This window comes from Larus michahellis, chromosome 15, assembly GCF_964199755.1.
Source record: "Larus michahellis chromosome 15, bLarMic1.1, whole genome shotgun sequence".
Taxonomy (NCBI): domain Eukaryota; kingdom Metazoa; phylum Chordata; class Aves; order Charadriiformes; family Laridae; genus Larus; species Larus michahellis.
The window spans coordinates 12,683,861-12,711,675 of NC_133910.1; the positions used below are offsets into that span (position 1 = coordinate 12,683,861).

The window sequence follows — 27,815 nt, forward strand, 5'->3', positions numbered from 1 at the left end:
GTCTGGTCTAACCCAAAGGTCGTATTTATAATTAGTACATGCTGATGAAATGGTTCTGGCCTGTCAAACAGAAACACCCCACTGCAAACAGGAGTTTAGACTTGTTTGCATCCCCGTGGTTATTTTGAGCAATTAGTTCATGGAGAGAAGTCTGGAGGAATTGGGGCATTCTCTTTAAAACTTAGAAACCCGTTTTGTCTTTGGGAGAAGGAGAGAAATGCTGCCTGAGACAGGGGCTGATGCTGGAACAAGCGAACTCCTCCGCTTCTGTTCAAACCCTTCCCAAACTGGGGGAATTTGGATGCAGACCGGGTACCACGGTGTCCGAGAGCAGTGGCATGGGGTGGTGGGGAGCAGCGGGGGGCATTTCCCAGCGTCATGGTGATGTTGAATGCTAAAAGCCTCCCGAAACACTGTCCCTGGGCTGTTTGGGGCTCCGTGGGGCCATGGGTGGGTGATGCTGTCCAGGGGACGCTGCAGGGACCGCGATGCTGCTCGGACCCTGACACCACCAGCTGCCGGCCAAACCCCGGCTCCACCCCGACCTCTGCTGCTCCGAGACACCCGAATCAGGCCCTTCAGAGCCGCCTTTAAAGAACATGCATTGCTTGTGTATCCTGCCCAAACAGGCCCTAATTTCAGGGGTGAGTCCTGAGCAGGAGGAACAATAAACCCTCAGCTTGGGAGATCGAAATCAAACATTTATTTTCCTAACCCCTCTAAATTAAATTTTTTTTGGTGTTCCCACCTTCGCTTGGAGCTCTCGGGTCTGGCTTAGGAAATGTGTGAATTCATTTTAATTCATCTCTTAAAATGTAACTGCTGGGAACGGCAGCAGGAGGGTCAGATGGTGCCTTTCCTCGCCGTGTTTGCTTTCTGGCATCCAGCTGACGGCTCCAGCCAGCGCCGAGCGAGCCCGGGAGGCTGCGAGTCCCCACTGGCCCCAGTTGGGCTGTTTGTTCTCTGCCGGGCACCGAGCCGGGAAGAAAAGCAGCGTTTTCCTCCCTATTTCAAATTTCTCAGCTCTGCCTGACTTTTCTTCTCCGTCGAGAAGCAGCAAAGCCAGGAGAAGGGGTAAGAGGGAGGCAAGCTCCCTGTTTCCCGGCCGCCTGGGCTGGCTCCGCTCGCCAGCTGGTTAATGTTTTTTGCAGGGGACAGCCGTGCACGGAAGAGGAGGAGGAGGAGGAGGAGAGCATCGGAGGAAGGCAAGGGGCCCCACAGCCATCGCGGCAGGGAAAGCCAGCCCAGAAGGAGCCTGGCCGGTGAGTGGAGTCCCGGCGAGTGGTGGCCGCGGGCGGTGGGAACCTGCCGGGGGCTGTCCGAGGAACGGCCGCGGGTGTCGCGGGATTTCCCCAGCGGGAGTTCACAGCTTCGCTGGGCTGCAGGGGGGACGGTGAGGGGACAGCGAGGGGACAGCGGGTGCTTCGGAGGCAGCGAGCGGGGGCTCGGTTGGGAGGTGAGCTCTGGGGCAGCCCCCGGCCCACGGCTGGCGTGGGAGGGGGTGGCGCTGGCTGCGAGACCCCATTGCACCCCACTTGTGCACCCAAACCACGTGCCCGGAGCAAACCCCGAGCCGTGTCCCCGGCTGGGAGCCCTGCGCACAGGGGCTGGGGCGTCTGCAGGCAGGATCTCTCCCCGTCCCCCACCAGCAGCCATTGCCCACCCCCCCAGACAGGGAGCAGAGCTTGCGCCTTCATTGTGGCCAAGCAGCTCCTGAACGCAAGGGAAAAAAACAACAAAAAAAAGTGGTTTCTGCAGGCGTGACGGAGCACGTTGCCCTACTCTGTGTGTTTCCAAGCCCCTTTTTTAAGTGGGGCCCCTCGTAAGGGCGTCTGGGAGCGCACAGGCATGCAGCGGGGATCCCGGTTCCCTGCTGGAAGGGGGTCCCAGCAGCCCCCTCTGGGACGTGCCCTGGGGCTCGATCCAGCCATCGCGAGCTTCTCAGCCCCTCGCACAGCACCCAGAGATGCTGCTACCACCGAAGCGGTGGTGAGCAGCCAGGCTCTCCGGGGGTCCCCCACCCATTGCCAGCGAGGTGTTTTGGGGATTTGCAGGTGGAGATGTCCTACGTGAGCTGTGCCTTGCGGGCAGCCGCCCCCCGCCGCCTGCCAGCCCCCTGGAGAAGCCCCCGGCCCTTCAGCAGCGCGACGGGTCCCACGGCGAAGAAGAGCGTCCCGTACCAGAAGACGCTGAAGGAGGAAGGCTCCGGGAGCGGGGAGCCCAGCCAGCCCCCGCCGTCCTCAGCTGAGGTGGTGGTGGTCGGGGGAGGCAGCCTGGGCTGCCAGACCACCTACCACTTGGTCAAGCAGGGTGTCACCAACGTCGTGCTGCTGGAGAGGGACCGCCTGACCTCGGGCACCACGTGGCACACGGCCGGTGAGGTGGTGGGCACAACGCGGGGGTCCCTGGGGTGGGGGCAGTGGGGGCATTGGGGATGCCCACGGCTTGGGATGCTCTGTAGTCTACGGAGCGGATCCGTTGCACGGGCTGGCTCTGGATGTGTCGGAGAGTTTTGCCTTTAAATTTGGAGAATTTCAGGGTTTCTGTTTTTTCTTTTTGGCATAGCTTTTTGTTAAGAAAACATCCCCAAATTTTATTTTTTTAAGAAAACTTTTATATGACCATAGGAAAACTAAACAGTTTATTTCCATGCTCCTTTTTTTTTCTTTTTTTTCTTCTTTAACCCGATTTTCTTTGGCAGGAAGGGAGGAACTAGACGAGGTTAATTCAAGAAGCTCTTTGGGGGTTTTGTCTCTTTTGGGGTAGTCTGCTCCACAAACCCTTTCCCCCCCCATTCGTTTACTGCCCAAGGAAAATGGGAATCGCGGATTTGTAGCGCTCCCACGTCGCCACGAGATGGAGCGAGAGCCCCGGCAGGGTCCCCCCCGCCGGGCGTGGGACACGGGGGTCCCCCCCGCATCCCGCGTCTGGTGCCGGCGAGGGGCGGCGGAGCCTCTCGTCCCACCCGTGGGCCGTGTCTGTGTCCCCTGCCAGGTCTGCTGTGGCAGCTGCGTCCCAGCGACGTGGAGGTGGAGCTGCTGGCCCACACGCGGGACGTGGTGAGCCGGGAGCTGCCGGCGGAGACGGGGCTGCACACGGGCTGGGTGGAGAACGGGGGGCTCTTCATCGCCTCCAACAAGCAGCGCCTCGACGAGTACAAGAGGCTCATGTCGGTAGGGAGAAGCCCCTCGCTGCGTCCCCCAGCCGGGTGGGCCATGGGAGGTGGCGTTTATCTCCTGCCCATGGGAACGGGGCTGGGGGTCCCAAGGCTGCGGAGCCCCCAGTGTCCCAATGGCCTGTCCCTCCCTGCCTTCCTGCCCCGGGAGCTTGCTGGGTTATGGTTATAACCATCGTAACCATGCCAGGGTTATGCTTCCAGGGCAGCCTCCTGGCTTCTGCTGGAATCGCACAAAATGCTGGCAAAGTAGGCAAAATTAAAGTCAGCCATGGATTTTTGTCCTTTCGGATAGCAGTAGCATCATTTTTGCAGCTGCACAGGCAGCTCATGTGGGAATATGGGACCACATTCCTTGACATCTGCACAGAGCATCCCACCCCACACTGGAATTCAGGCTTGCCGTGGGGCAGCAGTTGCCCCGTCTGGGAGCTAAACGTGTCCTGGGGGTCTCCTCCTCCTGCAGCAGCAAGAGCTGGGCAAAGCTTTGGTTGCCTGCTTGAGCTCCTGGTTTTCTCGTCCGCTTGGCAGCTGGGGAAGGTGTACGGCGTGGAGTCCTACGTCCTGACCCCGTCGCAGACCAAGGACCTGTACCCGCTGATGAACATTGATGATCTGTACGGCACCCTGTACGTCCCCAAGGATGGCACCATGGATCCAGCTGGTACCTGCTCGACTCTTGCCAGAGCAGCAACTGCCAGAGGCGCTACGGTAGTTCCTAATTAGTAATTACTCCTTAATGCCTCTTGACCCTGGGAGGAGATTTCGTCCTCTGCGTTCCCCATCTCCTCCTTCCCCACTGGAGCAGAGCCGCTCCTGCAGCGTCAGGTCTTCGCCCAAGAAGGGTGTTGTCTTGTTTGGCTTTGATGGCTGTTTGGGTCACAGCAACAAAGCTGGCAGGATCCATGAGATCCAGAGAAAGTAGAGGATGAAAAACAAGACCTTTAGCAGCAAGAAGAGGCAGTGCTCAAGGCAGGTTCCTTGGGAGAGGAGAGGTTTTAGGGTCAGGTAACAATCCATTCCTTGAGGCAGGGACTGTGAGCCCATCCTTGGTGCGATGCGTTGCTCATGTGCATGTAAATAATAGACATCCTCTGCGGCTGTGGACGCACGGTTTAATGCTGCGGTTACGGGGGGTGTGTTATTACCAGCGCCAGCAGTAATAGCTGTTGGGAAAGGGAGATGGCCAGTGCCGGACTGCTGCTGGGATTCACCTTTCCCAGTTTTGGGGGGTCGATGTCGGGTGAGCCGGGTTGTCCCACCACCCCTGTGCCCCTGCCGTGACTCTGCTGCCCTTCCTCTGCCACCAGATCATCGAGAACTGCCCGGTCACCGGCATCCAGGTCAGAGCTGACGATTTTGGGGTGAAGAGGGTGTATGCGGTGGAGACGGCCCACGGGACCATCCAGACTCCCTGTGTGGTGAACTGCGCGGGTACGGGGCACAGAGCACGGCGGGGAAGGCGGGGGACGGGGGCTGTGGCCGCAGGGAGTGGCTTTGCATCTCTTGAGCTGGAGGGTCCGCGTCAGCCCTTGTCCCCCCATCTGGCTGTCACCCCCAGACCGCGGCAGGTCTCCGGGGGACGGAGAGGTGCTCAGCGGGGGCCGCTCTCTCTGCAGGCGTGTGGGCGCGAGCCCTGGGCCGGCTGGCCGGCGTCCACGTGCCGCTGGTGGGGATGCATCACGCCTACGTGGTGACCGAGCGCATCGAGGGCATCCAGGTGAGTGCCCTGCAGCCGCAGATGGGCTCCTCTGCTCCGGGGGCAGCGCTGCACGTGGCAGGGTGAGACGGGACAGACCCCCCCCCCAACACCCCCAGACCTGGGGGACCCCCATCATATTCCTGCTGGGTCAAGCTCTGCACCCGGGGAGGTGCGCACCCAGCAGCTTCTCCTCCAAGCAATCAGACCACCTTTAATAGTGTCGTATTTAATATTTAACAATGTTATGACTAGCAGGATAATTTTCTTCATTTTTTTTTTCACCTCGGTAGAATTGTTACAGGCTCCCTGATGTGTTTGGTGTCTGATAGCAGCGTTCATAAAGGTGCCACACACTTTCTGAACAAGGCCCAGCCGCTGGCTGGCAGAGGTGTAGCTCTCCAAGCATTCCTAAACTCTCCCAAGAAATCCGTTCCTGCCATCCGGCTGCAGGGAGTTATTCAGGAGTCGAAGGAGGCTTCCTTCACTCAGGCACCAGGGCTTTGAGGGTGACACATAATTTAGTTTCCATCCCACTGACACAGCCTGTGTCTGACTGTTCAGTGCGAGGTGTCTCATTTCAGAACGTGCTGGTGTCAATGATTACATTTATATCCCAGTGACTCCGCTGTGCCGTACAAACGCGGTGAGAAGGGGACCTTTCAGAGAAGAGGCTGCAGCTTGCACACCCCGGTGCCTCCCGTTCAGTCCACTTAATTGCATTAGCCAGCATGGATTGCAGTAGGCCCTACACCAATAGCTCCGTGCTGCCTAAATGTTTCTCTGTCCGTTATTCACGAGGACAAATCCCTCATTCTTTGCGGGCTGCTGCCTGCCTGTTGTGCTGTTGCACCCTGCTGCGGAGGTGGGTGGCAGAGGAGTGATGCTTTTCCAAGCTGGCACCAACCGCAGCGGCTGCTCCCGCTCCCCCGAGCATCCCCGGTGCTGCCGGCGCCACGGAGGAGCAGCCGGAGAGCCGAGGCTGCTCTCTCCCCGGTGCCCGTGCAAAATGCACCCACGGCGCAGCTGCTGCGCACAGCGCTGGAGCTCGTCAGCTGCTAATTAGGCAGGATTTGTGCAAGGGTCGGCTTCCAGCCTGGCTGCCTGGGCTCAGGCGTGGTGAGGGGGCACGCTGCCCGCAGCATCGCTGCCCGCGTAAGCCGCTTTGCCTGGGGTTTGGCCAGGTTTGCTGGAGCTGGGTCGGGTGCCTTCCCCTCGGGGCCAGGTGGACACCCAAATTTTGGGGCTGTGGGAACATCCCCGGAGCCACCGCTCCTCCCGTCCTCGGTGGGTCACTGCCGCAGGCGCTGACCCTCTTCCCCAGACCCCCAGCCCATCCCGCTCAGCCTTGCCGGGGTGGTGTCGGGGTCTCCCTGCAGCTCTTGTCCCCCTCTCACCCCTCCGCTCCCCCTCCCCGTTTTTCAGAACATGCCGAACGTTCGCGATCACGACGCCTCGGTGTATCTCCGTCTCCAAGGCGATGCCCTTTCCGTGGGTGGATATGAGTCAAACCCCATCTTCTGGGAGGAGGTGAGCCGTGCTGGGAGGTTTTCCGGGGGAACGAGGCAGGTTTCCAGGGAACCCATCTCGGAGGGGTGGGCGCAGGCGGGAGCGCCTCAGCCCCCGGCTCCTGCGGGTACCAACGTCCATGCGGCAGGTGGGGAATGCACAGGAGAGCATCTTCCCGTTGGGTCTGCCTGTGGCACAGATAGGGGATGCAGAGGCAGCAGGAATGAGATGAAGAGGTTGGGCTGGGGGAATTTAGAGGCCACCATGCGGTCCCTGCCCTGCTGCATCATCCCTTTATCCAGGTGTCTCAATTCGGGCTCTGCCCCAGACCTTTGGCTTGGCTGGGCTGTTCATGAAAGCCCGAAGAAGCCAGAGTCTGCAAAACAGCCTCGATTTTCTACGGCCTCTGAGGCTGCCAGAGCTGAGCAGTTCTTACACCCTCAGCTGTACTCTATTTGGTGTCCTGATTGCTGTTTCCTACCTTCAGGTATCTGAAAAATTCGCTTTTGGCCTCTTTGATCTGGACTGGGATGTTTTCACGCAGCACATCGAAGGTGCCGTGAACAGGGTGCCGGTGCTGGAGAAAACGGGCATTAAATCCACGGTCTGCGGGCCAGGTAACGCGTCTGCGGTGGCACCGGGGCGGCTGTGTTCCTCCAAGGACCTTCCTCCAAGGAAGCTTCATAACCTGGGGAGAAGAAAAACTCTCCGAACGCAGGGGAAGTGGCTGTGGTCTGGTTGCAATGGTGTCTTCTTCCGAGGGGTGGCATCCCAGGCTCAGCAGAGGTGGAGAAACACCTGGGAGCTCAGTGCCTTGGTCCAAGCTGGGAGTGACTAGCACAGATTTGCAGCAGAGGTTGCGGCCACTGGGCTGGGGAATTACGGGGCAAATTTTTTTCAAGCAGTGGCCATTGTTTTGCCAAGTGTTATCTTACATTTTTATTTTTACTACTTGCTTCTGGGGCCGATGATATTAGATTTACCCAGTTTTCTGTCCCAGGCTGTCTGGTGTGGCGTTAAAGGCCGTAGCGTCGCTGCAGCGGCAGCTGGAGGTGATGCCAGCCATCGAACCCGAGCCCTGCACACTTGGTTTGGCCTTGAAATCCACCGCGTGCCAGGGGGGAAAAAAAAAAATAAAAAATTAAAAATTCCCTTTTTGCTGAAGCACTTAAAGGGAAACCCTCGAGGCCCTCGGGGAGGGAGGGGAGCTGCTGTACAAGGGGAAAGTAGGGCACATCTCCTGCCCCGCGCAGATAGAACATGACACGTACAAGGTGGAGGCCGTGGCCCTGGGTGCGGCGGGTTTGATGGAACCGCGGTGTAAGCAGAGCTGGTGGCCTCCGGAGGGGACCTGACTTCTTATAGATATATGTCTAGTATTTGTAGTACGGTAATGTGATTTCCAAGGGGCCGGTGCTGCTTCTTTTCTGGTTCTTGATTTAAACCAGCAGCTGGTTTGCCTGCGACAGCTGAGTCAAATCGCAAACACTTGTCCTTTCTGCTGCGCGGTAAATATTTCACCAGCAGAACGGACACCGCGCTGTGCTCCAGGGGCAGGGGATGAAAGCAGCCCCAATTGGGGTGGTTTAAGCTGTTTCTGCTCCGGCTGCTGATCCAGCCCTGCAGCCGAGCGGGCCGAGGTCCCGTGTGAGCACTCAGCATCCGCCCCAGTACAAACCAGCAGGGCTGGCGGGCGCCACTGGTGACGGGGAGGTGATTTGGGTGTCGCTCCATTAACTCGGCAAATATCCCCATGGGTATGGGGATATTGGCATGTGAGAAGCCGCTTTGGTGGAAGTGGAAATATTCTTCTGGCTCTGCTCTTGGCTTCTCCTGGGCACGGAGATAGTGGGAAACAAGCTGGGAGTTGCTGGGGGTGAGGGATGGAGCAGGCTGAGCTCTGCCTTCCCTCTCTCGGATGGAGAAACCACCGTAAAACAGGGAGAAGGACTGCATGCATCTGTCAGGGTATTTTGCTCCGTCCTCCCTAGCGGGGCTTTGCGTGGGGACATGGTTGGTGGCCCTGTGGGGGGAGCAGGAACTGGCAGCATGAGACGTCAGCAGCGCAGGAGCCTTGGGCGACACCAGCAGCAATCCCTCAGCTGAATAAAGCAGCTTAAATTCATGGCATTTCCCAACAGAAATCGATGAAGGTGAAAAGTAGTCATCATAATGAAATATGGCAGTGAGCGGGTCGGTGCCCCCTTGACTGGGGGGCTGGGAGGAAGCAAGAGGCTGCTTCAGCCACCGCAGCACCTCGTGCACCTTGGGGATTCACTGATTCACAGGTTTTCAGCCTAAAACCCAACCACGCAGGTCCTCCTCCCGCAGTGCCGGCGCTCAGCAAGCGCTGCCGAGCTCCTGGGGGTGCGGAGGGCGCCGGGACCCCCAGCCCGGGGGCTGGACGGTGCAGGGACAGCCCGTGCAACGCGCGGGGCTGCAAAGGAGCTGCCTTGTGCCACCAGCGCCTGCCTCTGCCACCGGCGGTGCGATGTGCGCATATATGTGTGTGTGTGTGTTTGTGTGTGTGCGTACTCATGCAACCTTCTGAAGCAAATATGTGTATATATATGTACATATATTTGCTTCAGGAGTCTGCACAAGACCCCTGCATGATGCTGGGCATCCCAGTTTTGGGGCAGCCCTTTGGCCTCTGCTGCCTGGGCACTGCTGGAGCGGCGCAGGTGGGGATGCCCGAGCTGAGATGCTGGGAAGTCCTCGGTGTTGGTCCAACTCTGGCCCCATCGACCTCTCTGGGAGCAGGAGCGGGCCAAGGGCAGCACGGGAAGCTGTAGGAACCCTGCTCCCAAAGTGTGTGTGTCCCCAAAATGCCTGTCCTGGCCTTGCTGGCACGACCTCCTCTCTGTCTTGCAGAGTCGTTCACTGCCGACCACAAGCCGCTGATGGGGGAAGCCCCAGAGGTCCGAGGCTTCTTCCTTGGCTGTGGCTTCAACAGCGCCGGTAAGAGAGACCCGAAGGGATCACACCTCGGGCATCCCAACGCGGGCAGCGTATCCCGGGCAGAGCCCGGCACCCGCAGCCACACGTGGCCTCCTGGCTTCATCTGCGTCCTCGCCTCTTTCCCCAGGGATGATGCTGGGAGGCGGCTGTGGGAGGGAGCTGGCTCACTGGATCATCCACGGCCGGCCGGAGAAGGACATGTACGGCTACGACATCAGGCAAGTCACCCTGGCTGCCCCAGGGCCGTGGGTTCCTTGGCTGATACCCCTCGTCCTTGGGTGGTCACAGAATCACAGAATTGTAGGGGTTGGAAGGGCCCTCTGGAGATCACCTCGTCCAACCCCCGGCCACAGCAGGGTCACCCAGAGCAGGCGGCACAGGAACGCGTCCAGGCGGGGTTGGGATGTCTCCAGAGACGGAGACTCCCCCACCTCTCTGGGCAGCCTGTGCCAGGGCTCTGCCACCCTCAGGGTAAAGAAGTTCCTCCTCATGTTGAGATGGAACTTCCCATGGTCAAGTTTGTGCCCGTTACCCCTTGTCCTGTCGCTGGGCACCACTGAGAAGAGCCTGGCCCCATCCTCCTGACACCCACCCTTTAAGTATTTATAGGTGTTGATAAGACCCCCCCTCAATCTTCTCCAGACTAAAAAGACCCAGATCCCTCAGCCTTTCTTCGTAAGAGAGATGTTCCAGTCCCCTCATCATCTTCGTAGCCCTTATAAGTCCTCGGCGATGGGCTCCAAGGCAGGGCTGGATGCTGGCAGCGGGAGCGGGTGTCGGGCAGCGTCTGTGCTGCAGCCTGTGTCCCTCCGAGGGGCTGGAATCAATTATGCTCGACGGCTTTAATGAATTTACGTGTGGGGTTTATCTCATTTGCTCACCCTGCTTCTACGCAAACAGCTTCCATCAGTCGCGAGGAGATTGCGGTGATGGGAAAGGACAGGGTAATTACGTTTGGGTTTTGTTGTTGTTCAATTAGTGCCGTGCCTAATCCTCTAAGTTAATAATCGGGGGGTGATGATTTCAACCGGAGAAAGACCAGCTTCCCCCCCCTCTCTGCCGCACGACGTGGGCCGGGAGTTTTGACTGTGCAGATGTTGGCTCCGTAATTGCTTGTGACTTGCTTGATTGCATTTGAGTGGGTTTGGGCTTTTTTTTTTTACAGGGCTGCTAGCGACAGCAACCACCTTGTCAGGGACAAAGCTTTTAAAATCGTGTTGCTTCGGTGCTGGCGAACGCCCTGTCGGCTCGGGCTGGCGGGAGAGTTGGTGCTGGTGCCTCCGGCAGCGCGGCGGCCGGGCCAGCGATGGGCCAAGCCCGGGAAGGAGAAATCCCCGGGATGGACAGGCACCGTCAGAGGGGTGGGTTGGCACAACCGCAGCCGTCGTGGGGCTGGTCTGTGCCGTGGGACCCCGGCCCCACTCAGAGAGCAGCCGGGGGCTTTCCAGCATCTGGATTACCCGCACATCCCCCGTGTCCCGTCTGCCCCATCCTCAAGCTGGTGTCAGTCCTGTTTCTTTTCTTTTGGCGATGGTTACTAAGCTCCTCTTTAAATAACTCCCTTTTCTGCACATTATAATATTTATCCTCTCAAAACACTCGCTTGTAAATATTTCATCTGGCAGCTGTTGCTCCTCTTGCCGCCGTCAAAAATTCAGCGTGACGGTGAAGGGGCTGGGGCTGCCGGGGGTGCCGGTGACATGCCGCATGTCACCTGCTGCCTGGCCCATGCCGGCAGAAGAGGCCGCTGCCCTCGCAGCGAGCCCACGGCTGCTTTTGGGGAGCATCGCTTGCACCGCTCACCCTCGGTGCCCTGCCTCTCCGTGGCACCCAGGCAGCCGGGAGGGAAGATGAAAGTATTATTTTAAAATAAAAGGGCCTATAAAAAGGCATTTTGTCTTGCCTTTCCCCCGCTGCCCGCCTCTCTCTCTCCAGACCTGGGGGCTTGGGGCTGGAGAGGAGCCGGTGGTAATTCGGGGAGCCGCGGTCCCCCGCCTGCTGAAGCCGGCGGACGGGAAAGGTGCCACCGTGAGTTATAGGTCTCTGGTAGTAATAACCTGAGCGTGTGCTGAGCTGGCACATTCCTTCAAGGAGCTTTTCTGTTTGAAAGATGAAAAATGTCAAACAAATTTAAAATGCTTGGGTTTTTATTTATCTTTCAACCTGGGGAGAACTGGGTGAAAAATGTAAGGAATGCCCCAGGCTCTTTCCTTCGTCAGGGCTGCGTTTAAATCCAGGCTGTGCACCAGGCACGCTCCGAGGCCGGCCCCGCGCTGAAGCAAAGCAGAATTAACCTTAACTCTCCTCGTTTTCTACCTCTTTTTGCCCCCCAGCAGGGCTTTATCCTGCTCCCAGTTGCGGGGGGTGGATGTGCCTGGAGCAGGGCTGGGGAGCCTGGCGGGGGCTGCGGCAAGCGCCCGGCTCCGATGGGCAGCGCTGCGGCACGGCCAGCACCGAGCCCTGCTCGGTTCCTCCTGCCCCTGAAACGGGTGCAGGAATAGCAATTTTACACCACAGCAGCTGCATCCACATCTGGGTCTGGCCAAGAGGGCCATGACCGGCGGAGGAAGCCCCCCCCGAGCTGGTGGGCTCATCCGGATTCTGCCCTACCCCTGCCTTCCAGGAGGTTTCACCACTCCCTCACCGACAACAACCGCTGGATCCGGGAGCGGAGCCACGAGTCCTACGCCAAGAACTACTCCGTCGTCTTCCCCCACGACGAGCCGCTGGCGGGGCGCAACGTGAGGAAGGACCCCCTGCACGAGGTGAGGACACGCACCCTGAGCTGGGCTACCTTGTGAGGAGACCCTCACAGCACCCTGGCAGCAAAAAAGAGGGGGCAAAGAGTGGCCGCAGCCATATCACTCCCCAAAGCAGGGTGCTGCATCCTTGCTCCCATCCATCCATCCTGGGAAGATCCCTGCCGAATCCCAAAGCTCACCGGGTGCATGCTGCAAGGCTGCTGGGGCCATGGACAGTTTAATGGTAGAGATGCCAAGCATTCCCATAATATTGAACTTAGCAGATATGGCTTAAGAGCCTGGTGATGGTCGCTGGGCAAGGGAAAAGTGGAGGGAAGGGCTCAGAGGCTTTATTTCATTCACTGCCAGTCCGGCTCGGGGGCGCTTGCAAGGGCTGTGGGATGCGGGATGCAGGATGCTGGCGGGGATCTCCTGCCCCGCGCTCAACATGCTGCATTTGCAGCTCAGCAGCAACTTTTCCACCCCAAAACAGCATCTCGCAATGTGGAGCGAGGCCGGGGCACGGGGAGGGATGCGGGAAGGGTGGGGAGCTGCTGTGCCCCCGCAGAGGCGGTTTTGCTGGCACCCCTTAAGTCCCCGCTGGTTTTGCTCCCTGTGGCTGCCAGCCTGGGCTCCTCCCGGCTCCCACCTTCCCCGGCTGCTTCCTTGCGTAAATCTCCATAGGTGAACGCTTTCAAGACGCAGCACTTAAGAAAAAAACCCAGTTTCCAGTGGTTCTGCCGCATCGGCAGCATTGCAGCAACCACGGCTCAGAGCCACCCCCAAAACCACCCACCACTCCCGAGATGCCGGGGGTGACCCAGGGCCGGTGCCTCGTCCCACCCCGTCACTGCCGGCCCCCAGCCCCAGCAGGGAACAGCCACGCTTCTCGAGCCCATTTCTGGTCATCGCTAATTCCTATCACACCATTCCTCTTCCGATGGGGAGCAGAGGCTCAAGCAGTAAAACAGACATCCCTCCCCGCCGTCCCCCGGTGTTTAGTTGACAGCTCGGTTGTTTTCTGTCACCGAGGATGCAATTTATTTTTTAATAGCACGTCTAATAAGCAATGCCCATTTGACTGACAGCCTGGTATTTATACATGCAGCTCCAGAACATGTGCTGTGTTTTATAAATAGGCACTGAATCATTTCTGAGATGTTCAACAAAATCTATTCTTCTCCGAACAGAGGCACCAAACAAAAATATCTTAATGGATCCCTAATTAATTGCGTGCAGGGAGATTTTCCTGAGAGCACAGAGGAGGAATGAAAAGGTTGCCGTATAAATCTTAAATGTTATTATATAATTGCTCTTGTAAACATCGGGGGGAATCTTGCTCTCTGGATTTAGCATCTCTCGGTCGGTAATTCGTGCACCGTAGCACAAGCTTTGGTGGGTGCACAGCTGGGCTGTCGGACCCCTGCCCACCAGCAAATACCTTTCTTGGGAGGACAAAAATATCAGGCAATTTGCAGGCAGATGGGGTTTGCCACTACTGTTTTAAATAGACAAAAACCAGCACTGATTTTGGTTGCTGATAGCCAAAGCCAAGGGGTCACAAGTCAGGTCCTGAGCACGAACTGGGGAGGGCAGCCTGGGCGCCGGCTCAAAAAGCAGTGAAAAGGCTTTTTTTTAACCCTTTGTTCCCATTTCTCCGGCTTTGCTTGCGCAGGAGCTGCTGCAACAGGGCTGCGTTTTCCAGGAGCGGCACGGCTGGGAGAGGCCCGGCTGGTTCAGCCCCGGGGGAGCAGCCCCGGTAAGCACGGCACGCATTTTGGGGGCGTTCAGCACGAGGGTACCAGCGTCTGCAGGGTGTGCGATATGCTGCAGGCAGCTGCCTGTCACCAAAACGGGTCCGTAAAAGCTGTTGGGCTTTAATTCGCTGTAAGAGCGGTAAAAGGGAGATCCACGTGTGCATGTTGTGTGTGTGTGTCTGCCTGTCCCTCTGCAACAGGCAGCACCTTCCTGCAATGAGAGGCACCGATCTCGCTTCTGTATATTGAAGAGCAGCGGGCAGGGATGCCAGGGAGGGGAACCGTCACTACGGGCAGGGATGCCAGGGAGGGAACCCATCACCATGGGCAGGGTGCCGGGGTGGAGACCCATCACTGCAGGCAGGGATGCAGGGGAGGAGATCCATCACCATGAGCAGGGATGTCGGGGTGGAGACCTGTCACCATGAGCAGGGATGCAGGGGAGGAGACCCATCACCACGAGCAAGGATGTCGGGGTGGAGACCCATCACCATGAGCAGGGATGCAGGGGAGGAGACCCATCACTGCGGGCAGGGATGTCGGGGTGGAGACCCATCACCATGAGCAGGGATGCCAGGGAGGGGACCCATCACCACAGGCAGGTCCTGCATGGACCCGCTCCTCTCCTGGCATGGGGTGAATGCGACTGGGAGCAGCTCCTTGCCTTCGGCCTCACATCATCTTCCTGAGTGCCCCCATCCCTTCTGCTTCCCCCGCTGCCAGGTTCTGGATTACGACTACTATGGAGCGTACGGCCAGGAGCGCCACAAGGACTACACCTACAACCGGCTGCTGGGGGACGAGTACACCTTCGACTTCCCCCCACACCATGACATCGTGAGTGTGGGGGGCAGTGTCTCCCCTGGCTGAAACCGCTGGGCACATCTGGAACAGGGCGGGTTAGAGGCAGCAGAGCCTGTGCCATGTCATCACTTTGGGTAGAGTTGGTGGGGCTCAGAGGGAGGGGAAGCACCGAGCTTTGCCCAAAACTGGGGAAAATGTTCCTAAAAGATTGAGAGAAATGTGTGGCCCGTGCTTGGAAACCTCAGCGGAGAGGCCGCGGGAGTTTTACTGCTGCTTTCCCAAACGAAAGAGTTGAGACCAGCTTGGGGGAAATACCCAATTTGATAAAATTTAACTATTATTATTATTATTGATAACTGTCACTGTGTTATTGAGGTAAGGAATGGGACTGAGCATACAGGATGGCCTCTCAGACTCGCTTCGTTTAATACCTGCTTTTTTTGAAGCCTTGCAGCCTTTAAAGGCACCAGGCCTGTGTCCCGGTGTTTCTCATTTCCGAAATGGTCCAAATGTGTGCCTCCCTTTGTGGAGGGAGAACGTGGCTCAGTCTCAGCCATGTGTTTCTTTAATTGTAGATCAAGAATGAATGCTTAACGTGCAGGAATGCCCTGGCTCTCTTCGACATGTCTTATTTTGGAAAATTCTACCTGGTTGGTCCCGAAGCGACCAAAGCGGCGAACTGGCTGTTCACCGCCGATGTGAGCAAAGCACCAGGTACTGGCTCAGCCCCTTTATGTCGGCCGCGCACTGCCCCTTTATTTCGGCTGCATCGCCTGCTGCCCTGCAAGGATGCCCTGGGAAACCACGTCTCACACCAAATCAAACCGAGGGCGACCCAAACTGGCTTTTCTTTTGAATGCTGCTTCGGCAGGGGCTATGGGAAGCGCGTGAGAGTGTCTGCTTTCCCTGTCCTCACCGGGGGCTGGATTCTGCCGGCCCTCTGGCTCCAGCTGTGGCTCACAGCTGGAGATGTGATGGGTGCTGGAGTGAATCAAGCACAACCCTCGCCTGCCGCGGTTCGAACGGGGAGAAGCTGCCCCTTTCTCCGGGGACGGGAGGCAGCTCATGGCATGTCTGAGGATGCAGCTGCAGCTCCTCACATAGATCTCAAGGGGAAAAAGCATGACTCCTCTCCCCCTCCTGGTGCTGGGACACCCAGGGTGGGTCAGGGCATACCCAGGCTGATGTAAGGACGAGGACAAACTTTCCTGCTCGCCACCTCCCTCCGCCGGGGCCGTGGCTGTGTGCCGGGGCTGGCTGATGGGCAGCGGTGCCCGTCTCCCTCCCCAGGCTCCACCGTGTACACCTGCATGCTGAACAAGCGGGGCGGCGTGGAGAGCGACCTCACCGTCAGCCGGATCAGCCCCGGGGACCCGTCCTCCCCCCTGGCCCCCGCCTTCGAAGGTAAAAGCCCTGAGCACGGGGATGCTGGGGGCGGGTGGGTTTCTGCAGCCAGCGTGGGGCTATGGGGGGATCACCGGGTGGGTTTACCCTCCCGCGGTTCAGCTCCCAGCCTCTCCCGCTGCCTTTTTTAGCTGTGTTAATGGACACAAAGACTTTTCCAGTCACAGAATCACAGAATGTTGGGGTTGGAAGGGCCCTCTGGAGATCACCTCGTCCAACCCCCTGCCAGAGCAGGGTCACCCAGAGCAGGCGGCACAGGAACGCGTCCAGGAGGGGTTGGAATGTCTCCAGAGATGGAGACTCCCCCACCTCTCTGGGCAGCCTGTGCCAGGGCTCTGCCACCCTCAGGGTAAAGAAGTTCCTCCTCGTGTTGAGATGGAACTTCCCATGGTCAAGTTTGTGCCCGTTACCCCTTGTCCTGTCACTGGGCACCACTGAGAAGAGTGTGGCCCCATCCTCCTGACACCCCCCCTTTCAGTATTTACAAGCGTTGATAAGATCCCCCCTCAGTCGCCTTTTTTCCAGACTGAAGAGACCCAAATCCCTCAGCCTTTCTTCATCAGAGAGATGTCCCAGTCCCCTCATCATCTCGGTAGCCCTTTGCTGTCCCCTCTCCAGCAGTTCCTTCTCCTTCTGGAACCGGGGAGCCCAGAACTGGACCCAGCGCTCCAGATGGGGCCTCCCCAGGGCAGAGCAGAGGGGGGGGATGACCGCCCTCCACCTGCTGGCCACACTCTTCTTGGTGCACCCCATCATGCCTTTGGCCTTCTTGGCCACAAGGGCGCAGTCCCAGGTAGCCATGGTGGCAGGTTTGGTCCAAGTCCTGCCAGCGTTTCCTCCATCCCTACCACGCTCAGGGGCTGCGGGATTTACCTAATTGCATTTACCTAATGGCAGCCACCTGGCTTTTTCCACCTCTACCCCTCCATTGCTCCCTGTAACCCAATTATCCCCCGTGTCGCCGGGGGCCTGCACTGCTCGTTGGCGTTATTGGGTTTGTCCAGCCCCGGCTGGCGGCTCTGACCTCTCCCCGGGTCCTTATCAGCTGCAATAAAGCGGAATTGAAAGGGAGCAGAGCATCAGCCCGGAGGGCAGAAACGGCATTAGGCAGCAGCAGAGGGAGGGGAGGCGGACACTGAGCCGTCTCTGGCAGCGCTGCCGAGCGCCGTGTCCAGCAGCACCAGTGATCCCACCAGAAGGGAGGTTCGCACTGGGCTGCCCGGTGCCCTCGGAGCCCCGTCCCCGAGCAGTGTCACCCTCAGAGGGGAGGGACCAGCCCTGCGAAGTCTCGCCTTTTCCCTGGGGTGGCCGGGTGCCGGAGAGCCCTTCCCTTCCCGGGGGCGAATCCGGCATCCCTCTCCTCTGGGGAGCTGGCGGGGGGCAGAGGGGTGACGGGAAGCGGATGGCAGAGCTGCAGGGCTTGGCGGGCGATGGAGGAGTTTAATCACAGCAAAGTCTATTTTTCCAGTTACAGTAGGTGGCTGCAGTGATTACCGTTATGACAGATTATCAGAGAGCGATTTTGTAGTGTCGGGGAAGACAGAGGGAAAATTGATTACGTATTAATCAGCTCTCAAACCCCGTCCCTGGGGACTTTCCACGCAGGATTACAGACGAGATGAAATTCTTCCTCATATACAGCCCTGCACTGGCTACGGCCCGCTGGCTGCAGCCCTCCCTGCTCCCCCCTGCAGTTCCCAGCTCCCTCCACGCTCTGTGCTGGGACAAAGGAGCAGATGCTTTTGCTGTTGGTCTCCAGGGACAAGGAGTTTTGTCTCTTCCCGGTGATGCTCACACGCTTGCACAGGCACCCCCAGGGCTCAGACGGCTTTTTTTTTCTTTTTAACTTTTCTTCTTTCAGGTTTTAATGGTCATTTGGTTGTCATTGTGCTGAGCCCTGCGAGTAAAAGGCAGCGTGGATGTTAGCAGAGCCCCCAAGCCCTCCCTTGCCCCAGCACTATTTACCCCCTCCTGTTTCTTGGCAGTCCCCCCCCGACTGTGCAAGAGCTGTGGAGAGGTTCAGGGCTGTGGCTCAGCCTCTGGAGAGCAAGACCAGCCCCGAGCTGAGCCGGGCATCGCCCCCAGCCCAACGCTCTCGAGCCTGAAAGGCTGCCGGGGGGTGTCTTCCAGGGGACGGCTACTACCTGGCTATCGGCGGGGCCGTGGCTCAACACAACTGGTCGCACATCACCGCCGTGCTGCAGGACATGAAGCTCCAGTGCAAACTCCTGGACTGCTCGGAGGAGCTGGGCATGATGAGCATCCAGGGCCCGCTGAGGTGAGCATCGCAGCCCCCTCCTTGCACCCTGATCCCTGGCCCACGGAGGGATGGGTGGAGGGATGCAGGGATGGAGGGAGGGATGGGTGGAGGGATGCCAGGTCCTGGCGTGAGCCCCACGGCACGAGGCAATGGTCTGTCTGGACCGATGGGCCATTTGTGGGGGAATTGGCATTTCTTTTGAGGGTCTCACAGCACGGCGTATCACCCACATCAGCTCCCCTTCAGAGGGAGAGGTCTGTCTTGCCGACAAGACAAGAAAGCAAGTTTTAGTGATAACCTTCAGAGAATGCTACGTCCTTCCACCGCGGCCACTTTGCTGTTTCCCCACAGCCGCGTCGTCCTCCAAGAAGTCCTCGACACCGACCTCAGCAATGAAGCTTTCCCCTTCTCCACCCACAAACTGGCCACGGCCGCAGGATGCACGGTAGGACGGGGCTGTCCCTCCTCCCCAGCGAGGTCTGTTCACTGGGGCGACCGCGCAGCGAGCATCTTCTGCTCCGTCTGCCCCCACACTGCTGCGGTGGGCAGCTGGGAGGTTTTGTTGTTGTTTTTTTTTTTCTTGGAAAAGGCCAAAAACTTGGGTGTTTTCCTGCCCGTTTGCTTGCCAGGCGCCAGCCTGCCCTCCCAGCCCGTCCAGCAGTGTTGTAGCCCAGGCTGAGCTTGGGGAAGGGACGTGGTGACTTAATGGCTCTGCAGCGCTGTCGGAAGAACAAGAGACGCCTCCCACAGATTAGGGGCGAGCGCTGGTGATAGAGAGATTTATTTGACGCTCTAGATCTCCTCCTTTTCCCTGTACTCATAAAAAAACCAGGGACTGTCTAATGTAAAGCATGTCAAGTACTGGCGGTAAGGGCTGGGCAGCCTGCGGAGCCGGTGTATTTGATCACAGGAGAAGTCTGACAACCTTAAGCTTTCTGTACAAGCGCAGATCATCCTGCATTTGCCCAGACTCCAGGGCTCACGTCAGCGGTTATGCAAGAAAAGCGCAGAAAAGGTAATGCTGCGCAGGCTGAGCCCCTCAGCGTCACAGCGAGGGGACGAGAAGCCCTTTGGGGCGATGGTGGCAACCAGCACGGCTGCCTGGCTCAGCAGGGAGTCACAGGTTGGGGGTGCTCCAGCCGGCTCCTGCCCCTCGACGCATCGCCTGGGGATGCACTGCTGTCCCGAGTGCGACAGGCCTCAGCAAGCCGCGGGAATGCACCTTGCCCAGGCCGGCAGCGCGGCACCTCTGCCAGGAGCCACAGCGATGGGTTTAACGCACCGTGGGGCATGGCTCGGAGGTGTGGAGGGAGGAAGGCTCAGGTCTGGTGTCCTTTGCTGTGTTGCAAAGAGGCGGGTCAGTCCCCCGGGGTTTGCTGTGCGGTTCCGCAGCGCTTGGTCGGACTCCTCCGTCTCGCCGGGTGCGGGGCAGCGAGAAAAGCGCCCTCAATCTCTCCCCCAGCTTCCCCGGCGGAGATCAGCATGGTCTGAAGTTATCCCTGGGGAAAGGGGGTGATGGCAGGTCTGGGGGGAGTTTTGTCATGTGTGAAGCTGCTGATTGAGCCCGCTTGAAACACCCTAAATAGAAGAGTTGGTGACCATGAAGTGTCGTTTTGTCAGAAGAGAAACATTCTGGGAAGAGCTGCTGCTGGCAAGGTTTGGTATCAGGGAAAAACTTCTGCAAGGTTTGCCTGAGAAGCTCTGCCTTGGTTTCTTGTTGATGTTTACCCCGTAGGAACTATTCCTTCTGCTGCAAAAACACCTCTTTGGGAGAGGGGGTAGAGTTGGTACCCTGGCTTTCCCACGGGAGATCTGGGCAGGCAGCGGTCCCAGGGCATCCCCCTCTGCCCGGAGCAGCCGGGACCGTCCCAGCGTTGGCTCTGGCTCTCGGCTGGTGTCCGATGGGAGGCGAAGGGGGTGGAGGTGCAGCGGTAAATCTCACAAAAGGCAGCAGGAAAACAGGGAGCTGGAGGCGGGCTGGATGTTAGCGCAATTGGGTTAAGCCGCGTGCAGACACTTTTCATTCGGAATTAAAGTGGCTTTAATTCGAATGCAGCTGGCTGCTGAAGGGATTGCTGCTAAATCAAATTAAGGCTTCTTGATTTGTGAACAAGAGACTTGCCAGGGTTTAGGGCGGTTTAACTAAGCCACAGATTTTGCCCAACTCGGATTAATTCTCCAAACCATCGCCACCAGCGTGCCCTGTGCTCTGGGTGCCGAAAACCCAGTGTGCCCGGTGTCCCTCGGCGGGGACAGTGGTACAGGGGACCCGAAGGCCAATCCATTGTTGCAGGTTGTCCAACACGTTGCATTTTAGTCTCCACTGGTGAGTTATAACCCTCCCCGCCTCCTCCCCTGGCACGCCTGTGGCAAGCTGATAACATCTCGTAATAATCTACTTATCCCCTGGGAAAGGTGTATAAATGTTCCCATCTCCAAGAGCCTGATAAATTTATTTGCCTTTTGCTTCAAGTTTACAAAAAAATAATCCGGTCCTGCAAGGAGGAAATAGCTGGTAGAAATTTTGTGGCTTCTTTTGGGTGTAAATACCCTGACTGTAGGAAAAAAAGCTTTCCTGCCCCAGGGCTCTGGGCTGGGGGGGTGGGGGCGTCACCCTGCCTGCTGCCGGGGCCACCCTTCGGGAGGTCTCCATCAGGCCCCTGCCACACAGTGAGCACAGGGGACTCCGTCCCACGCCGAAATTAGAGTGGGAGGGTTTCTCAGGACAGCAGGCTGAAGCCTTCTCTGATATTATCGCCTTTCAGGGGGGTTAAACCGAACCCGACATCTTTTAAAAGTTATCGCTGAGATTTTCCTGCATTAACTCAGTAGTTGAGCAAAATCAGCTGGAGTGAAAGGAGAGTTCCAGCAGAGTTAATGACTCTGGAAATTACCAATTGGTTGGTGAGTTTATATATAGTGTCTCTCATTGTATTGAACAGCCGAGAAAGGTCCCCCTTTGAATTTCGCTGCTGGATACAGGGTAAAGTTCAGGTTTTCATTTTCTAGAATACTTAAAAAGACTTTGAATGGCTGCTGAAAGACCCAGGAATTGATGCTGTTTCATAGCTCCAGTTGATATCTAACACAAAAACCTGTTCCTAGGGGAATGTAGCAGAAAGCCGGCTGGAGCGGCTGAGCCCAGCCCTTGACGCCCCCCTTGGCCTCCGCAGTGGGGTGCTCACCCCCGCCGGGGGCACGCACACGTGGGTGCCACCCCAACCCCTGCCAGTGCAAAGCTCGTGACTGGTAACCCGATTGTCCCGAGGATGCCTGTTTTCTACCTCGCCGCTCTTGCCGGGATGCTCGCTCCCGCGGAGCAGGGGTGGTGTGGGGGCAAGTTTCTCCCAGGAGTAACTTGCCCCTGAGGGTAAAGCGCGCTTTAGCTGCAGCGCTGACTGCAGAGTCGCAGGCAGGGTTAATGAGCCGGGAAGTTGCCTGTCAATCCCCGGAGCATCTCCTGCCGCGCTGAAGATGGTAGCCGGCTGCAGCGGCTTCATCTTTGGCTGTTCCCTAATTAGATGACACTTTTGTGCGGCGCGAAAAGCTTCCCTGCGCCCCTTGTGTTTGTGCGCCTCGGGGAGCGATTGCCAGCCTTTGTGCTTCGCTTGGGGGGCTGTGGGAGGGGGCGAAGGAAGCATGGCTCCCCGGCATGGCTTCTGGTGAGGGGGCTCCAAATAAATTCCCAATACCTACCGCATTCCTTCCTCCTCTCCACTTCTGTTCTAGAGGTTATCGTGTCTCAAAAGCTGCCTTAAACTTGGCTTGAGGATACTATTTTTGCAGTGCTGGAAGAGCGCAGGGGTGCTGTGGGGAAGCAAGGATGGATTTGGGGGCTCAGCCCGTCGCCCGCTGGCTGTTCTCGCAGCGGAGAGCCCGGGCACCCCTTTGGTGCTTCTGCCTGTTGCTGCCTGTTTTGGGCAGCAGCTGCTGTTGTCTGTAGTTGTTTATAGCCGGGGTTAGAGAGCGCAGCTGACAGCAGCTCCCGCTTGTAGTACGAGCTCAGCACGTGGCACGATGCAGCTTCTGCCCCAACGACGTCCAGAGCCAGCATGGGCAAACCAGCCCCAAAGCCGCGGAGCGTGCCTGGCCGACAGAACCAGCCTGGAAGCCTCTTCCTAGCTGAAAACTGCTTTATTAAGCCTGCAGATCACAATCTGGCGTGAAAGTCTCTGAGTTGCTCTCCCTCCCAAAGCGAGGTACGCATTTGCAGTTGATGTGCATCCGAAGGGATGAACCAGAAGGGTTTTTGTGGGGGAGGAAGCAGAGAAATCCATAGGGATGAAGCAGCTCAGGCTTCAAGGGGTATTTTCAGGGAAGGTGCCCGAGCTGGGGTGGGCCCAACCGGCCTGGAAAGCTTTGGGAATGCAGACTATTTCAGTAGGGACAACAGGAGGATGCAGGCAAGCCTGTCTGTATGAGAAGCGGGGGGAAATGGCCAGTCCCAGCACAGCTGGGAGGTCTGTGCCCCCGGGAGCGCAGGCAGACAGGCATATCTCCGAGGATGAGACTTCCCCCGGGAAGCACGAGTCCCCTGTGCTGATCTGCTCGTTCCTCTTTGGAGCCTCATGCATTCGGCACGGAGCTAATTTGGCAGCTGAGAGTAACGCTTGGGGGCACAACCTCCACTGGGGAAACCTGAGCATCCCCCTGGGGCGAGCGGGAGATGGGTCTGGATGCCGGGCTCAGCCCCTGCCCGGGAGCGCAGGGCCTTTGGGTGCCTCTGCCGTGGGACCCCCATGCCAAGTGGGGGACATCCCCAGGGGACAGCAGCCACGAAGTGCCCCAAAGCAGGACAGTCCTGCTGGGGGCTGGCTTCCCCGTCTGACGGGCTGATGTAGGGAGGCGCAGGGCTGGGGGTGCCTGTGGGCTCTCTTCTGGTGTGGATGGATCAGCAGAGGGAGACAAAAGCCCGGCTGGAGACGGAGCATCGTCTCTAACCCCATCCCCGCTGGTGTGACAGCCCTGGGATCGGTGGCCGGAGGATGCTGAACGCAAGCCCCCTCTGCCCACTGGCCGTCCCTCCTGGGTGCCGACAATAGCTGGGTTTGTGGTGCCAAGCTTAGGTTGTCCAGAGACGAGAAATTCAGTCTGATCCTGGCTTCGTGCAGGAAGGAGAGCGAAGAAATGCCTTCCCCCAAAGCAGGGCGTTCGCACAAGGTTCCTGGGCGAGCTGGTGTTCTCCCCGCCATGGTGGCATGTGGCTCCGCAGCCTCTCCCGCGCTGCACAGCCCGGCTCCATCCACAGGGGTGTTTTGGCTCTTGCGTTTCACAGGTCCGTGCCATGAGGTTGTCCTTCGTCGGGGAGATGGGCTGGGAGCTGCACGTGCCCAAGGCGGACTGCGTGAAGGTTTACCAGGCGGTGATGCAGGCGGGTGCCCGGCACGGCATTACCAACGCCGGCTACAGAGCCATCGACAGCCTCAGCATCGAGAAAGGTTTCTTGCTTTCCTTACGGCAGCGCTTGCTGCTTTGCCTCTGGCTGGGGGACCAGGGTTTTTCCCAGCCTCAAGGGCGGGTTGGTGTGACTGGGGGTCTGGCAGCTACTGGCAGAGCTGCAACCGGCCCCAGCGCTCTTTGCTGAGACTCCCGCAATACGGGCTCCTCTCAAGGGTGCTTTGTCCAGGGCCAAGCGAATCGAGGACACCAGGGGGGTCCAGGAGGCAGGGGTGGTGTCTTGGTCTCCTGATGCTGCCCCCCGGGGCTTGCTGCCATGGCAGGGAGAGGTTGGGCGACCCGTCCTTGCTCTCTGCAGGGTACAGGCACTGGCACGCAGACCTGCGCCCCGACGATACCCCGCTGGAATCAGGCTTGGCCTTCACCTGCAAGCTCAAATCCAACATCCCCTTCCTGGGCCGGGAGGCTGTGGAGGCTCAAAAAGCCAAGGGCGTCTTCCGCCGTCTCGTCTGCTTCACCACCGAGGAGTGAGTACCACTGCGGGGCCCCGCTCAGCCCCGGGCAGCACCCAACGCCAGCGGCCACCCTGGGACGAGCATCTTCAGCCATCCCCATCCACCCCTGCGCCCGGGCACGCTCGGGGAGCTCGGTTGCAAGCCAGCTCAACTGTTTTCCATGCTCTAATTCCATCTCTAATTTAAATCCCACCGCGAATTCCCTGCTGGATGTTTAATGGGAGCTGGAAGCGGTGTGACAGGGAGTGGGTTTATCTTGTTTCACCCAGAGCAGCGGGAGGTTTTGCAAATGGGGCTGGAGGGGCTTTGCCAGCGCCTGGGATGAGCGCGGGGAGGGTAATGAACCTGTGGGCAGCGGGAGCCCTGGCACGTGGGGTGGCCTGGGGAAGAGCCGGGGTCCAGTCCGCCCCGAGCCCCCGTTCCTCGTGGGGTCCCGCCGTGGGGCGTTGCTGAGGGCAGCTCTGCCTTCGCCCCGCAGGAAGGTGCCGATGTTCGGGCTGGAGGCGGTCTGGCGGGACGGCAAGGTGGTCGGCCACATCCGTCGGGCGGACTTCGGCTTTGCCATTGACAAAACCATCGCCTACGGCTACATCCGTGACCCCGCGGGGGGCCCGGTGAGTACAGACGCCCTGCCGCCGCCAGCCCCCTGGGGACGGGGGCTTCCTGGCAGGGGGAGCGTAGCGCTTGTTTGGTTTTGAAGCCGTACACGCAAACCCATTGCAAACCCGCTGTCCTCTGGGGAGTGAGACAGGGCAGCCCCCCCGTGCTGTCCCCGCGGGAGGCGGGAGGGTGAGGGATGCCATGGCTCGGTGACGAGGTCGGTCTCACCAGCTGTCGCTCCGTGTGGTCCCAGCAGTGCTCTCTGGCTCAAGAGCTGCCTCGGATGTTAATTGCAACCGAGTATTTAATTGCAGCAGTGAATTAACTTATGTTATAGGGAGCAATGGCCAATCGGAGCACAGCAGGCTGTTAATTAACCCTGGGAGACTTCTGGATAGTAAATCAGATGCCCTCATTAAGCAGCGGGCTGTAGGCAGTGGCCAGGGAACCCGTGTGGGGACAGAGGGCTGGGGATGACGTCCCCAGGGACCCTCTCTGTTGCAAACCAAGAGCAGCGCATGTGCTTGTGCTTTCATCCTCTTGCTTGCCTTGACTTTTAATCCTGCATCAGCGCTGGACTCCCAGGTCGAGTGGCTTTGCGTTCCAGTTGCCCCCTCAGCCCCTGGGGACCACCTTTTCTCTCCATCGTGAACGTTCCCCCCGGGCCCTTCCTTTCCTTTCCCCCTTTCCAACTCTCTCCTCCTTGTTCCATTTCCCTCCCCCGGCCGCCCCCGCCTGCCCCAGGCAGCGTGACGGAGGTGGTGGGGGGCCGGTCCCCTCCTGCCTCCGGCGAGGCACCGATGCGGCAAAGCAGCGCTGAGTGCATCCCCCCTGGGTGCATCCATCGCGCCGCTCTCCCCCCTCGCACACCCGCCGCAGGGAAAGCTCTGCCGCCGCCGCCTGCTGTGGGGCTGGCAGCAGGCACCTGCCTGCCACGCTTCAGGGGGGGGCCCGAAATGGCAATGGTGGGGTTTGGCACCACGTACGGGTGGTCACGCCATGGGGTCTCCAGCCCTGCCAGCTCCTTTGCGCGGCATCTCCGGCGGGCTGCAGCCGGGAAGCAGCGCTCGTTAAGGAGACGTTAACGTGCTGCCCCCATCTCCCTGCTCCCTGGCATAACTCCCGCTTGCTTGGGGCAGTAATTGCGGAAGGAGGGGGGAGTTTTGTGCAGGGAGGGCTGGTCCACTGGGGGATCTGCACCGGGACCCTGCCCCACGCTCTCCCCATCGGGGGTTTGGTGCTGGACCCAAACCCCACACCAATGCCGAGCCCTTGGAGGAGGGCACGCAGAGCCCCCCTCTTCCCAGCTCCCCACAGCGGGGCGCCCAGCGCGGCTGCCCAGGGCCGTGCTGTGTTTCTTGGGGCTCCTCAGTTTCCTCCCCCTGGATACGGCCCTTCAGTGACCGGGTGTGATGTTCCCCGGCTCTGCGATCCAGGATGGGGACGTCACTGTGGCACTGGGGCTAAAGAGCCAGAGGAGCAGAGGAGGTGCAAGGGGTGAGGCGGAGAGGAGAGAAACAAAAATTCTGTTTGTTGCAGAATTGCTGACAATTTCCAGGTGATAAAAACCCATCGGCATTGAGAGACCGCCCCCTCCCCAGCCATTCCCTGTGCTGGGGTGTCTCAGCCGCTGGCTCTGCCTGGCCCTGGGTGACCCTTGCGGGCGGAGGGGACAGCTCACGCTCCTCACACCAAGCGGTGACATCCTGGCTGCCACCGTGGTCCCGTCCCGCAGCCAGGGCTGACCCCGTTGGGGTGCCATCCCCCCACCCAGCCTGCCTGCCCTGGCCCCTCTGGCAGCGAGCTCCCGCAGGCTGGCTGTCACTGCACCTTGCGCTGGGTGGCACTGAAAAAATTCACAGTAAAAAAAAAAAAATAACCCTAAAAAAAATTTAAATACTGCATTCTTCTTATTTTACTTTTTTTTTTAGCGGAATGCTTTTAAAATTCTATTTTCCTCCCCTCCGTGCATCCTCCTGGGATGGCAGAGCTGGGTTTTCCATGGACAGCGTATCCGTGGGGTGGTGTGGAGGCTTGCCCAGCCATGGGGCTGGGGTGGTGGCAGGGGGCTGGTGCCCCACCAGCACCTCCCAGCGCCCAACGGGACTTTCTCCGTGGCTCTGCCTTGCAGGTCTCGCTGGATTTCGTGAAGAGCGGCAGCTACGAGCTGGAGCGGATGGGGGTGACCTACCCTGCCCGAGCACACACCAAGTCCCCGTTCGACCCGGACAACAAGCGAGTGAAGGGCTTTTACTGAGCGTGCGGCAGCGTGGGGCCGGCGAGCGGGTGCTGCGGGCGCTGGGGTGGGGAGAGGGAAAATGCCATTAGGAGCTGCCGGCTGAATTCCCAGTCCCGGGGTGGCTCCAGGGTCTGCTGGGAGAGCCGGGCAAACGTCTGCAGCGAACTCATCCCGGAAATTTGGGTCAAATTGGAGGGGAAGAGGAGGAAGAGGTTCCAAAAAGTCCAAAGATTTTGTTCCTTTGTTTTCTAAATGAAGCAGTACAACTACAGCAATAATTCTTTTCCATGGGTTAATTGGCCTGAAAACAGCGTTTTGCTCGACTGCAAATGAAGTGGTTTCAATTTTTGACTTTGCTGGAAACCCTTTCCCCCCAAATGTAGTTTCATGCTGCCTGGAAATGAATTTTTTTAAACTAACTCTGCTGTTAATAACAGCTGTAGCCTCCAAACCTGCCGTCTCTGCGGTCCCTCGCTGCGTCCGTCCCTGCTGTGATGGGTGTCACCTCGTCCTGGCCGTGCCCGGGGACCCGCTGCTGGGATGGGAGCGCTCGTGGGGGCACAGAGGGAAGGGGCAGGGGGCCCAGGGCCATTGCCCAGGCTCACACCGTGGATGCTCTGCCCACTGCAGGGTTCTTCTGCACCCTGAAATCGTTGGCTTTACCCGGGGGGTTTCCAGGCACGTTCTTCCCATCTCCTCAAGCACAGGTTCCTCCCCCCGTCCCATCGTATCCCGGTCACAGCCAGAGCTTCGG

The 27,815-nt window shown here is 58.8% G+C and overlaps 1 protein-coding gene across 1 annotated transcript; it reads left to right on the forward strand.

Annotated features, from left to right (window-relative positions):
* Positions 1–1,018: 1,018 nt before the first annotated feature.
* SARDH (sarcosine dehydrogenase) lies at positions 1,019–27,512 on the forward strand. Its single transcript, XM_074608823.1, has 22 exons — positions 1,019–1,074; positions 1,152–1,262; positions 2,055–2,376; positions 2,995–3,173; positions 3,707–3,886; positions 4,486–4,609; positions 4,795–4,895; positions 6,300–6,404; positions 6,871–7,000; positions 9,258–9,344; positions 9,472–9,562; positions 11,968–12,109; positions 13,761–13,844; positions 14,566–14,679; positions 15,222–15,360; positions 15,937–16,050; positions 18,181–18,328; positions 18,662–18,755; positions 23,586–23,748; positions 24,066–24,234; positions 24,701–24,836; positions 26,954–27,512. The coding sequence occupies exons 3-22, from the start codon at positions 2,061–2,063 to the stop codon at positions 27,077–27,079; spliced, it is 2,742 nt and encodes a 913-aa protein (XP_074464924.1). The 5' UTR covers positions 1,019–1,074; positions 1,152–1,262; positions 2,055–2,060; the 3' UTR covers positions 27,080–27,512.
* Positions 27,513–27,815: the final 303 nt, after the last annotated feature.

Excerpts from the sequence above, each read along its gene's own strand:
- SARDH (XM_074608823.1), top strand. The coding sequence starts at position 2,061 with ATGTCCTACGTGAGCTGTGCCTTGCGGGCAGCCGCCCCCCGCCGCCTG. Across the intron at positions 12,110-13,760 it reads GGAAGGACCCCCTGCACGAG|GAGCTGCTGCAACAGGGCTG; the intron begins GTGAGGACACGC and ends TTGCTTGCGCAG. Across the intron at positions 18,756-23,585 it reads CCACGGCCGCAGGATGCACG|GTCCGTGCCATGAGGTTGTC; the intron begins GTAGGACGGGGC and ends TGCGTTTCACAG.